Raw genomic sequence first — 13709 nt, 5'->3', positions numbered from 1 at the left:
ACATAAATTATTATATAATATATATATATATATATATATGATCTCTGGTGCGCGTGCGTAAAATTGAGGAACTAGTGCTGTTCCGCCGTACCCCACGCCGAGAATGTTAAAGAGTCGCTATCCAATCGAGTTTGAACAATACCATGAAATGGTCTATGATTAGGACATCTGCATATCAAGCAGAAGGTTCCGGGTTCGAGTCTCGGTTGGTCATTCTCACAGATTTCCTCATCTCTATCGTTTCAAATTAATTAATTACATTTCAGTATATCACCGGGCGGTTTAGAACTATTGTTCTATGCCTGATGTGTTTATTTATTATACTATACTGCCATGTACTTACACTAGCACATAGTAGAGAAAAATGTTTTTATAATATTAACATTCAAACATTATTTTTATATCATTATCGGTGCAATAAAATTAATAATATATTGAAGTAACATAACACAATTTTAATTAAATCCGAAGGCAAATTACTAAGAAACAAATGACAACTCTGTGGGTATCAGTGGCTGGATCTAAATGGAGATACGAAATAAAATAAGCAAAAAGCTAAAGCAAAATAAAAAATTAAAACAGAGAAATATATAGCATAATTTTAATTTAGTATTCTGTTCGAATCGTTGTCACTCTCTATGGATGACAATACAAGCACAATATAGTTGTAGAAAAATATATACTTATATTATAAACATTCAAACAATATTTAACATATCAATATTTGAACAATCATTAATAATTGAGAAAACAAATTAAATTAATAATAATACTAGTCTAATATCGAGTCGTTAGGGAGTTGCGAATCACACGAAGTGTAATTATGATTAATGGCTAATGAACCGTAATATCTCTTTCTCTTATCATGATGAAAAACCTGAATTACAAAATTGTCAACACAACCTAGTATATCCATGTGTTCAAGGATTATTATAATTTAATTACATAATACCTCAGTAGTTATATTGATTATATTGATGTTCAATGTTATGCTAATAAATTCAGTTTTTATAATTATAATGTTAGCTAAAACAAAATGTACAATCGTATCGCACAAATACGCAAGCGTATTAATTAAAATAGACATACTTGCAGGTCTAGAAACGGCTTAGTTAAGAAGACTCGTCGTAATAAATACAAAAATAATATCGTTGATCAACAGTTATGCTACCTGTCTCCACACCGGGTTCCCTGCATAGAAAACCAATCGATAATAATCGCTTAATATTAGCGCAAGCACTTTTAGGAAATAAGTGCTTTTTTATTTTAACATTCATTCATAAAATAAATGGCAAGCGTTTATATAACATAATTGAACTATTTATAAACTCTTTCTTGCATATTATTACAATGTGTGTCTGCTGAAAACTGTCCGCTTTCCTCTTTGAAATAATACATGGAAGAATTAGACAAAGGCACGTACACATGATCGGGAGACTTGTCTTCAGGAGGACGGGATCTTTGGATTATTACAAAGTGAAGAAGAACCAGCAAAAGTGTTTTCATTGCGTTATTAGTGCTGTGCTGTAGATTTGCGAACAGTTTAAGAGTTTTTTCATCACAGTAAATTGTCACAATGTACATACCTTGAATTTCTTCAATGCGCGCAATATACACTTTCTAATGTCATCTTTACGAAATGAATATATAATTGGATTGAGAGCACAATTACACGACGCTGTGAGTGAGAGTATGGTACTGAAAGCTGCGATGCTGTCAAGGGAGAGAGGAACACAGAAGCATATAAGGTTGTGATAGGCGACAAGAGGAGTGAAACAGACAGCAAACCCGCAGACGATGAAACTTGTAGTTTTAGCGGCTCTTAGTTCTGTTCGGCGGGCACTGCTAACAGCCTTACTAGTCATCGACAGTGATATCCTCCTTGCGATCATAAATATCTTCATATGTACGACGGTAACAATTACGATCATTCCATATACCGTTATCACAGGAAATAGAAAATTCAATCGAATATCTTTTATGTTTGATTTTGGACATGTATACAACAGCGTATCCGGTATAGTGTATTCGAACACTACCAGCAGAAGTCCAACTATCCATGTACACGCAATCAACTTGAAGGAAGTCGACGTAGTCATTTTTTTAACGTAACGAAACGGTTTTAAAATTGCAAACAATCGGTCTAGGCTTATTAGTAAAATGTTAGCAACAGATACCAATATTGTGAAAACACCAACGCTGTACAATACCACGGTGTATGTCTCTCTATTTAGCGCACGTGTTACGCTTAGTAAAACAAGCGTGATCCCGGATATAAAGTCTGCGCACGCTAAATTAAATAAGAAGTAGAAACGTGGATGGTGTAGTCTATTGTATTGATATATGACAAACATAACAAATCCATTTCCAAGCGCTGCTAATAAACCAGTCACTGGCCAAATAAAATACAAAATTAAGTAATTCATATTGGTAACTTTGAGAAAAATAAGATAGTTGACCTGCCAAAAGTCATCTTCCAAAGCCGAGGAATTCATGCTGTTTTAACGTCACTACCAGCACGGCAATATCCAATCCTGACGATCAAATTCCAGAATATGATGAACTGCCAATGTATGTTACACTATGAAGCAACATCAAAATTGTTTCTACATTTACCACATTGATGATTAACTAGCTGGCGTTTTATTCATTATGAAGTATTTCTAATGCTTTTCAACGAATCATTTAGTTCGCATTTTTATGCTCTAAACCGATTGGATCAAAATAGAGCACTCCCATTTATGATCAGTGTAACTGTAAAACAGGGACAATAACACAATTATTCGTGGATTTGCATATACAATTGGGTGTGGATGATTATTTTAATCATACACAAGGTGTGAATTTTGGATTCAATAGACTCAAAGGTGACAATTGGACTACTGTCAATTAATATTCTATTTATAGGCAGGTACTTTGAGAGATACAATGATTGTGTGATAAAATACATACCCGCATGATGCACTAATAAAATATGAAATGTAAAAATATATAATATTTGACAGGCATAGAAGTATACCCAGTGATATACATGTAATTGCTTATTGCCTTCTTAAACAGTAAAGAGGAGGAAATATGTAAGAATGAGTAAAACCCTCAGATGAGATTCAAACCTGAATCATTCTGCTTGATATGCTGACGTCTACCTAACTGTATTTGACAACACAAGTCTGATGTTCCCATATATGGACATGATGATGTCATATCACTACCATATGTGGGTATATCACTACCATATTTGGGCACATCACACTTTTTGACTAATCACAAACGAAAGTTTGTCTACCTAGACCACTGATACTTTTGTCTTATGGTTCAAATTCGATTGGAGCGACTCTTAAATGCTCGATAAATGAGATTTCAAGACGGCTTCTCTTGACCAGGGAAGAGTTAAATTAATTTAATTAATTGTAATTTAACTCTTCCCTGTCTTGACTAACTCTACCGTGCTCCAAAAGGAAAAAGGGTGATAGAGCCGGTTGTAGTGATGGGTGGACATTTCCAGGCTCGAAAAAAAAAATCTTACTGAAAGTTAAGCCGAATTATAGAAGTCCTCCTTCGTAACTACAACAGCAAGTGATAGGCAGTACCGTTTAATTCACGCTTTGTGTACATGTAGTTCAAAAAAGAAAAATCATGATCAACTTAATTTATTACGAAATATATAATAATCTATGCACATAGGAAAACCGGAACTTTAGATCAGCTGATCAGATTTCAACATCGTAATACAGGTAGGCAACATGACACAACTCTTCGAATCATTTACTTGAATCTCAATTCGCTATTGACAAATGCTACGTTTTGACGTTGACGCATTCAAACCTAAGGGCAACAAACGTCCTTAACGGTTTCCGTAACTCCCCATATTTACTCTTAAGAGATTCTAACTTAATTACTTGTCGCTCGCTAATACATTATTATGTGATTTAACATGCACATAGAAAGTGTGATTAATATTGCAATTAAAACGAAGTACAACAAATGCATAAAACATAGTTTACAGTACTGTATTCAAGACACGTCTCAGTGTCTCCACAATATTGATTATTTTATCTGGGAACCTTGGCACAGCAATGATGTCATTGTTGTTTGCATGAAGAAAATCATCACGTCGTTTAAAGCTCTGTCTATACTATATCAAACTGTATTTGACAACAAAAGTCTGATGTTCCCATATATGGACATGATGATGTCATATCACTACCATATTTGGGTATATCACTACCATATTTGGGCACATCACACTTTTTGACCAATCACAAACGACAGATGATAAGCTTTGGGCACGACCCACTTGGGCGCAACGCAAAGACGTAAGCGCACCGCAAGTAATTTGAACAAGCACATGCAATGGATCCGAACTAGAATTAATTGGTCAAATAGTACGGTATTCTATGCAAGGTTCAAATCCGGTCAGAAACTGCTTCGTGTTTGCTTATCATTTCAATAAAATGTTAGATATGACGAACGAGTAATTTACCAAGTAGTCAACACTGAATTTACTACTAATTTGAATATTCGGTAAAACAATTTAGTTAAAAAACATCTTAATATAACAATAACTGCATATTGCTTATGCTAGATCTAGATCTCATATCCGTTCTCGTTAATAAATTATTTACACAATACAAGTAGTTTGATAGCTAATACTTTATTGATCTGAGAAATTAGAAAGATCTAGAAACTACTACTACTTTTTTAAAGCGTCACACGTCATACGGCTAGAATTGTCTAGTTTATATTAGTAACGTCACACTACAAAATACTTAACGATCATTAACATTATGTGTCCATTTAGAGATAGGTGAGAGTACGTAGTTATGCTTTCTTCGTAAAAAATATTCAGCTGTTTTTTTCACCAGATATGTCTCGGTTTTTTATTCGAATCGATACAATCTACACGTTACGTGGGTATACTATACAGTAGTTTTAAAACTAACAATAATGTCATTGCATATGTTTATATACGTACATAATCACAAAAGAACCAACCTGAACAGTATACAGTAAAAATGGGACACCAATCTAACGTATTGATATCACGTGATATCGCGTGCACAAGACATTACCAAACGTACACAATCTATAAAACAGCAAATGATTACAATTACAAGGTGTATGTTATTATATTCAATATCACTCATCAATTAATAATACCTGTAATATTAATAAATTGTACAATCAACAAGAACCCTAACACCAAACTTAATGCATCCTCCTCACACAATTATATTTATTAATTTATGTTCTGTATTATATTGTATTGTGTGAAACAATAAACCTGAAAGGTCGATACACTTTAAAGCCATCAAGTCGATCATACTTGTTTTTGCTGCATTGTTTGTGGATATTGGCGATCAACTAAAAGAAGATGGAACTGTGTCAAAAAAAAGCATCTTCTGTTGCAAAATTCACCTTCACGGCGCTTTTGATTAAATTAGCCTAGAAACATGAATTTGAATCTCTTCCGTGATAAAACGTCATCTCAACTCTTTAAAAAGAGGCTGGCGTCTTGACCACTAGATCACAGAATATACTGATGAGTAGGCTATAGCGTTTTTCTTGTTTTCTAGATACACACCTAAAGTATTGTTTCTGAGTAAGGCGTATCAAGTTGATACCTGTTGCATGTGTGTATACACCGATAATTACAGTGCGCGCCTGATTATAACTCACAATGATTGGTCAATATTGGTTTATTTGTATGTTGACCATTTTAAGAATTGTTCTTCCCATACTAAAGTTTGTCTATCATTTGAGGCTTAAGAGGTGCAGTAGAAGCAGCTGTGAGTTACAGGTCTGGACCGGCAGATTCTCCAAACTAAAGCTCCACAAGAAATGAACAAGAAGTGTCTTGAAATAGAAAACAATGCCATATACATGGCTGCAGTCGCGTGCTTAAGTTAGTGTTTACCGACCGACCGACCGACCGACCGACATAGTGAGCTGTAGAGTCGCGTTGCACGCGACTAAAATGGGATAAACGAAGATTTTTAACATCTGCATTAAATTTGGTGAAAAGGCAAACTACTCTTCTTAAAATAATGTCTTCTTAATTGTGTAAATGTCAGTAAAATTACGCATTTGTTGAAGTTGTCGCTTCTCTGGAAAAATTGTCAGTTTTACATTTGCATCTAAAAATCTTGTTGAAAAGCCAAATAATTTTCTTCTTAAATTCATTTCTTCTCAAGGTGTATATTACTGGGTTTACAGTGCACCCACTGAAAGAAATAAAGTATATGAAACTAGATAGAACCCCCGAATTGTCTCCACCAAGTGGAGTGCAGTCGTACGCAGAATAATGGTAAATAAGAGAAGGGAAATAACAAATAAGAAATGCTCCCAGCACTATCAACGTTGTCTTCACTGCTTTAACGTTTATTCCAGATTGTTGCTTATTCTGGACTTGTGATTCTGCAATCCGTCTAGCCTGTTTCGCAGCAATGAAGTACACTTTGGTGTGTATCAGAATAGATAGAATTGCAGTAGCTGACAGGACATTTTGGACGGCAACGCCTCTAATTAAGATATCAGGCACGAATCCAACGCAATTAAATGCGACAGTGCCTGGTCCATAAAAGCTCAAGAATGCCATCGTTAGTCCAATGATCCAGATTGTTGTCAGTAACATTGCGATCTTTGACTTATCGCTGATAGTCATATATTTTAATGGAAATAAAAGAGTTAATAAACGATCAAGTCCAATAAACAGAAGATTAAATACAGAGATAATAAGACCGGATGCAACGGCTTGAATGGTTCCTTCAAACCCTTTCAAGTGGTCTACAGAGTAAAATGTCGAAGCTATTGTCAGTAGGAGACCGGTGAGATGGTCGACTAAAGCAAGGTTTAACAACAGAATATTGCTTGGGGTATGCAAGGATCTGTTTCCAATAATAACCCACATCACAAATAAGTTGCCAAGTAAAGCAAATATTCCAGATATTTTAAAAAGAACTCCATAAACGACATCTTCCGCCGTAGATACTGAGAAGGAGAAAGGGTTCAAAGGTGAATCTGACAAATTCATAATTATGATTTATTACACAAAATTCTCTCGAATAAATTAGGCTGCCTTTGTCTTTTTGCCAAACTACAATAGGTCTAGTGTTAGTAAAACCCTTTCGATTGAATCAGGTTGTCTTGTTTCTACCTTTCTATCGATACAATAGTTCTAATGTTGGTGAAACGTCTTGATTAGATCAGGATCCTTTACCTTGCTTTTTTACATGTCTTGAAATTCTTCTAGGTTTAATGTTAGCGAAACTCTCTTGATTATATAAAGTTCATTTTTTAATTTTCTATCAATATCAGAAAAAATTGTGACACATCTCAATGTTGAGGACTAAATACTTCAAATTCAAATGCCAAAATGTCCTTTCACCCTCCGGTCCACAAGTGAACTCCCAACTCATGTATATGCCTACGAGTAATAAACTTATATACGTACATATATTAAATTTTGTATAAGATTATGAAAACCAGAAGGTAAAATTAGGTTAATGTATTAAATAGAGACGTTTCATTAAATGAACAATCTCATATAACAATTTAATATGGAATGAAATGAACATAACAAAACACACAATCGAACATCTTTACAATACACACATGATAATAAATGCAAAACTGATGAGACAATCACGGCCACTTTACATGCGTAAATACAATATACCTTGAAAGGTGGCCATCGCTGTTGTAATAACATTTCAATTATTTTAAATTTAACAAATAACAACGTACTAACCGGTATTTTATGAGGGTAGTTTTGTATTACAATCTTATTGAATTAATATAAGTTGTTGCCATGGTAGACAACAATTTACGCAATAATGACGTCAACAACTAAATAATGTTCCTAGGTGGTCTACAAATAGACAAGCTAAATTCACTTGTCATAGAAAAATATGGATGGGAGTACAACGTTAACCACACAGAGTTTACTAATCCCACGCACGACGTTGGTTGTGAAGCTCTGTCTACACTATTAAACTAGTTTGACAACAAAGTGCCCAAATATGGTAGTGATATGACATCATCATGTCCATACATGGGAATATGTCACATGTTTTTGTCACATGAAGTTTGAGAGTGTAGGCTTAGACACGGCGTCGTTTGTAAAATTCTGTAAGGAATTGAACGGCCCCTGTCTTCCGTTCCGTGAAACGGAGTGGGAATGTAGCTTAATTCGGATCAGACAGTTATACGGAGGCTACAATCTGCCTACCTATGTCTTAAGCATTATCTAAATTAATTAATCAAACTCACACACGGAGAAATAACATTTTCGTATTTTGACATTTTGCTCGGGTATAAAATGTCATTTCAAATTTTTAATTTCCTGTACTGAATTTGTTTGCATCAGAATGCGAGACTAATGCTATGGCCTTTTTATGTTTAGTCATTTAATAATAATGCTTTTATTACCGACGTCATAAGGTTATTATTGCGATATTTGTCTATATTTGACGGATTTTACCACAGAAAGAATTTTGGAGGCAATCCGGACCTGTATCATAATTCTGGATCACTTATTATCATACTTATAGTAGGCCATAGTACACGTCAAAACTATAAGACGAGTCTCTACCAAATTCAAAGCCCTAAAAGATATATAGCTACGGGAGACTAAATGTTTGAGAAAATCAGCACCCAGGATCTCTGAACCGCTTTTAAACTGTGTGAAGATGATCAAATAAAGGCAATCTAATAGGATTCTGAGCTCTTGAGATCAAAGGGTTTATCTGTGGCTGCGACACGATCAGTTCCACGCCCCGCACGCCATGGAGAATGTACATTATACTGTTGTTATTTGTCGCAGCTGTTACGAGCTCAGTGTCATTTTGTTAAATTGACTTGGTTAAATTCGGGCTTTTTGTAGTTCTTAAACCGCCTGAAACATAAGCTTGTCTATGTTGTTATATTATTCCAGATATCATTAATCAAATATCACTGCGAAATATTAACTGATTTGTCGTCAGGAAATCAGGTAAGAAGATAACTATAAAATGTAAAAATAGCGATTTGTTCAACACAGATAATAGGAACGATTTGCACAAGATAATGAATATGTCTCATTAGTAAGTACTAATGAGACATTAAATAACATGCACAATCATTAACTGCATTATAAGTGCAATGTATACATTACTTTTGCATTTTGCCAAAAGGGCCAATCATTACCACATAAGAATGTCTCCTGAATGGCAGTTCTTGTGACAGAAATCAACATTTCTGCAGAAACGTGAACGGTTCGTAAATTGTTAAGGATCAGTCCTCATGAATGGCAGTTCTTGTGACAGACATAGACATCGACATTTCTGCAGACGCTTGATGCTTTCTACACAAACCACATCTGTTGAAAATGTTCAAAATCTGTTTCTTGAATTCCTTTTTTCGCAGAGAGTAGATGACAGGGTTGACGGTACACCCACTGATCGAGAAGTAAAAAACCACAGTGGACACATCTTTTGTGTGTTTTCCACCCAGAGGACTACAAGTAAAAGTTGAGTATCGATACACTAAGCTCGGTATGTAACACACAACGAAAGCACCAAGTACAAACAACGTGGTTTTGATGGCTTTGACGTTGATGTTATGCTTCTGTCTGCCTTGCACTTGAGATTCTGAAATACGTCTTGCCTGGTTAGACGCAATAAAGTACACCTTTGCATGAATCCCAATCGTAACTACGATAGACACTCCAATTACTATATCAACGGACATGCTACTAACGGTCGTCACGTACACTCCACAGTCAATTATAACGACTGAGGAGCCGGAATAGAAGACGATATATGACGCAAACATTCCAGAAATCCACACAGACGCAATTAAAACAATAATTTTCGTTTTGTCACTTATTTTCATGTATTTCAAGGGATACGTCAGGGTTAGTAGTCGATCGACTCCAATGACAAATAGATTCAGTAACGACATGAAGACGAAACTGACAGCGACTTGAAACCCCTCTCCCAATTTGACGAAGTCACTTGTATTGTAAAATACTGACAAAAGGATCAATAGGTGTCCGGTCACTTCATCAATAACAGCAAGATTAAGCAACATCATGTTAGTCGGAGTGTGTAGCGATTTATTACGAATAAAAACCCAGCAAACAAACACGTTTCCAAGTACGGCGACTACACCAGATATTGGATATAGAACCGAGTATATTATGCCTTCCAATTGAGATGCCATCGGTATTGCAAAATTAAACGGTTCGGTGTTGTTAGAATAATTCATTATGACTATTGGTCCGGTAACCTTGTTGAGAAATTGGTTAAAATTGGCTGAAATGAAATAAAAAGAAAAACGCACAATAAATCAAAGTATTGAAACTTCAGTTGAATGGTAAACGAGCCACCCTTCTTACAGGCATCTGTATCTTGTATCTCAGTATGTGTATCTAATTCCTTCTTTGATCAACGCACAAATTAATTGAATTATTTTTAGGCTTTTATAAAATAAAAAATAAATTATAATCTCAAAATATTAACACAGACCTAGGATACTAAATCACAGTACAACTTATGAACATTTAAAAAGTAAACCATTTACAAATATACATATAATATAATTCATATTGTTCACATTGTCACTGACGAACGCTAATATTAGTTCAAAACTAATGATATAGTTGCATACCTGAGAAGAATAAATATAAAATAGTTACCTTTATATTTTTGTCAAGTCGTTTTTGGTATGATACAGTAAATAACAAAATCAGCAGTAGTTATGAAAATACTTGATGTTTGGTCAGTAATATACACTGATCTAGCACTATGTTGACCATGCGAACTTCCTTTTAAAGTAGGCCTTAACACTCATGCGCTCTGATACATTTAAATTGTATAGTCATCTTTGATTTTAAACATGTCAATTTCGAAACGAATATTATATAACACTGTTTGTTTTGACGTAATTTATTTTAAATTGGTACAACAATGGTTTTAACCAAGAGCAAAGAAACGGTAATTGGTTGAAATTAGCAATTATGCGTCATATTACAAAATAAACCTCTGGAGTATTGTTCAAAAAATAATTAACTAAATAGAAAATCACTAACGTTTATTAGTAAAATGTTAAATTGAGTGCATGTACACTCGAACGTGTAATAGACACCAATATACATAATGTAGACAGTGGTGAAATGGAACAACTTACTTTTATGACAATTCTAAAGAAATTAAGTGTATGACGTCTAAAGCCGTCTATCAAACTTTATTTGACAAAATATGTGATGTGCCCATATATGGATACGATGATGTCATACCACTACCATATTTGGGTATATCACTTTTCTTGTCAAACTACCTTGATAGTGTAGACAGAGCTTAAAAGTGTGATGAACCACTCAGGAATTATAGACACAATTATGTTCCAATTAAATGTACACTTTACCAAAAATTTGTATCCTTTGTCAAAAGGATACAAGCTAAAATTAGCGGGTCCATTTAAAGATGCAATTATTTGTTTTATAATAAGATAACACCTACTAAACACTTATTTCTCGTACGGTATCATCTTTAGTTTAGTCGGGTGTCGCTATGTATTCTATCATGGGATTCATTTCTTTATTGATACTATTTAATGCTCTTTTGATTTTTATTGTTTTAGTGCAGTTTTATCCTAATTTCTTGACCAAATAAATTAATGATTTAATGTCATGATACCCTACGCGGGTATAACATAATTTAAAAAACACTTTCTAAAAGATGTTGTGGGAAAGAACACGGCAAGAGCAAAAAGAGAAAATTATAACTATCTTTTATCTTCTATATCGAAGCGTTCAAATTAAAAAATGATGTTTTTGAACATAAATTGCAAAAAAGCTTGAAAATATTTGTAGGAATTCTTATTTTTTGGTCTATTTAATATTAAATTATCAGCTGATCTTGATCATCTCTGTAAGATAGTGGTGCCTAATTAACCATGCAGGGTTACTGAGATGTCAGTTTCACAGAATCATAAAACAAATGACACGTATGCTGGTAATAAAAACAGAATAACATTATTAATTGTAACAATAGTTTCAGTCGACTAACAATAGAACAGTTATCAACTGTGAAAATTGTAAGAACAAATCAAATTGGTGGTATAATGGACGCGCCTGTCAAAAACGCCACAAACATGCGGCTGAACTTGAAATGAAGTTTTTTGGACAAATATTTCTCGAGAAAATGTAATTTCAGTTTACTTATTACGTTAAGATCGCCAGCTTTTGAAAATATCTCCTATCTTTTAACACTAGCAGTTCACTAAAAATCCAAGAGACAGCTTCAAAGAAAACGGGTGTGCCGACGACCAATATCAACCAATCTAATTATTTCTTTAGTTTAGCTCATAGCTTGACTGGTGGTCAATTTAGCATGGTGAAACAGTCAACAAAATAGGAGAGAAATATGTCAAAATGTATAGACGTTTTTGTATCAGGATCAGAAAATGTTACGAACATGCCTATATTTCAACATAGGACGATTTTGAGATCATCTTACTTTATAAATCAATACCGGCAATGTTTCTTAAACTATGACATTGTAGGTAATTAATTAGGCATAAAAACAGAGCCATAAAAATCGGTTAAATAATACCAACAATTACATTGAAAAAAACTCCATCAAATAGCTATTTTTCTGTTCAGTGTTTTGTGGGTGGAAACATTTGTGGGAAAGAGTAAGAAAGAGCAAAAAGAGAGAGAGAGAGAGAAAATAAAATAGGCCTAACGATATAATAATCTATATCAAAGCGTTCAAATTATTGTTATTGCAGAAGGCCTATACAAGGAGAATGAATGATGTAAAACAGAGTACGGTAAGCATTTACATAATTTCATTGCTCTATGGTTATATGAGTGGGGTTCACTGCGGATAGATGAGGACGAGAATTGTCTCTGCAAAAGTCAACCAATGTAATCCACCTAATGACCGTCCTTCCTGCGAGAAGCATGTGACGTTTGTGGTGGTTTAATTCTGTCCCTCAACTGTTAACCCACTTCACTTTATATTAGTAGTTCAAAAAGTCCATGGTAAAGTACACATGGTAGGCCTACATGACGCGTTCATGACACGTTCATGCGACGAAAATCTCAGACAGCAGTACACGTGATGGAAATGGAAATCGCATAGTAGGTCTATTCTGTAATTGATGCACTGTGAAAACATCGTATTCGCCTAATGTAGTGGAAAAAAGACTTCAGTGTCCTTTACCATCAATTCTACATGTCGGCTATACAATATTCTTTGACCGCAGGGTCATCATGTGAACAATCACTGTAGTAATAATCACCATCCGTACAAGATGATAATTTACTGTACTACTGTAATGCGATTGCTTCGTACAATTACAATAATCAAGAAAAGCGCTGCAAGCAGCTCATATAAATTAATGCATTTCGTTCAATTCGACTTGGAATTCATTCCAAAAATAATACATATAGCAAATGGTCATATAAAAAGAAATATGGTAAAAACGAACAATTGAATAGGACGCATGTTCAGAAATAAAAATAGACAAGAATAGAATTAAGGCATTGTCCACACACATCATTGTTCAAAAATGAAAATAATTGTTTTCGAAGAGACACATGCCTACTGACACAGGTCTAGATTATACGTCCCATTATAAAGACCTATAACAAGCAAACGAGAACCTCATAGAGTTGTTTATGGTTGTAGTAAAATACAAGATCATGTAAGGTTAGGTTA

General features: G+C 34.4%; 3 protein-coding genes across 3 annotated transcripts in view; all 3 read right to left on the bottom strand.

The window, feature by feature from the left end:
• The window catches only part of LOC144850711 (uncharacterized), a 229643-nt gene that overhangs the window by 68841 nt on the left and 147093 nt on the right, over positions 1-13709 (bottom strand). The gene's annotated exons all lie outside the window — the stretch shown is intronic.
• LOC144849868 (trace amine-associated receptor 7b-like) lies at positions 602-2759 on the bottom strand. Its single transcript, XM_078706956.1, has one exon. It carries the CDS (start codon positions 2493-2495, stop codon positions 1572-1574), a length of 924 nt encoding a protein of 307 aa, XP_078563082.1. The 5' UTR covers positions 2496-2759; the 3' UTR covers positions 602-1571.
• Positions 7777-10248, bottom strand: LOC144851058 (histamine H2 receptor-like). The gene is made up of 2 exons (XM_078708579.1): positions 9457-10248; positions 7777-7848 (listed from the first exon to the last, which is right to left on the bottom strand). The coding sequence occupies exons 1-2, from the start codon at positions 10246-10248 to the stop codon at positions 7777-7779; spliced, it is 864 nt and encodes a 287-aa protein (XP_078564705.1).

This window comes from Antedon bifida, chromosome 8, assembly GCF_963402885.1.
Source record: "Antedon bifida chromosome 8, ecAntBifi1.1, whole genome shotgun sequence".
NCBI lineage: Eukaryota > Metazoa > Echinodermata > Crinoidea > Comatulida > Antedonidae > Antedon > Antedon bifida.
Note: the sequence above shows the minus strand (reverse complement) of the source record. Positions and strands in the feature narration are given on the sequence as shown.

Coding starts and splice junctions, on each gene's coding strand:
- LOC144849868 (XM_078706956.1), bottom strand. CDS start 2,495: ATGAATTCCTCGGCTTTGGAAGATGACTTTTGGCAGGTCAACTATCTT.
- LOC144851058 (XM_078708579.1), bottom strand. CDS start 10,248: ATGAATTATTCTAACAACACCGAACCGTTTAATTTTGCAATACCGATG. Junction 7,849..9,456: donor CAAAAGATGTGTCCACTGTG/GTTTTTTACTTC, acceptor AACATTATTTAG/TTGTTGACGTCATTATTGCG.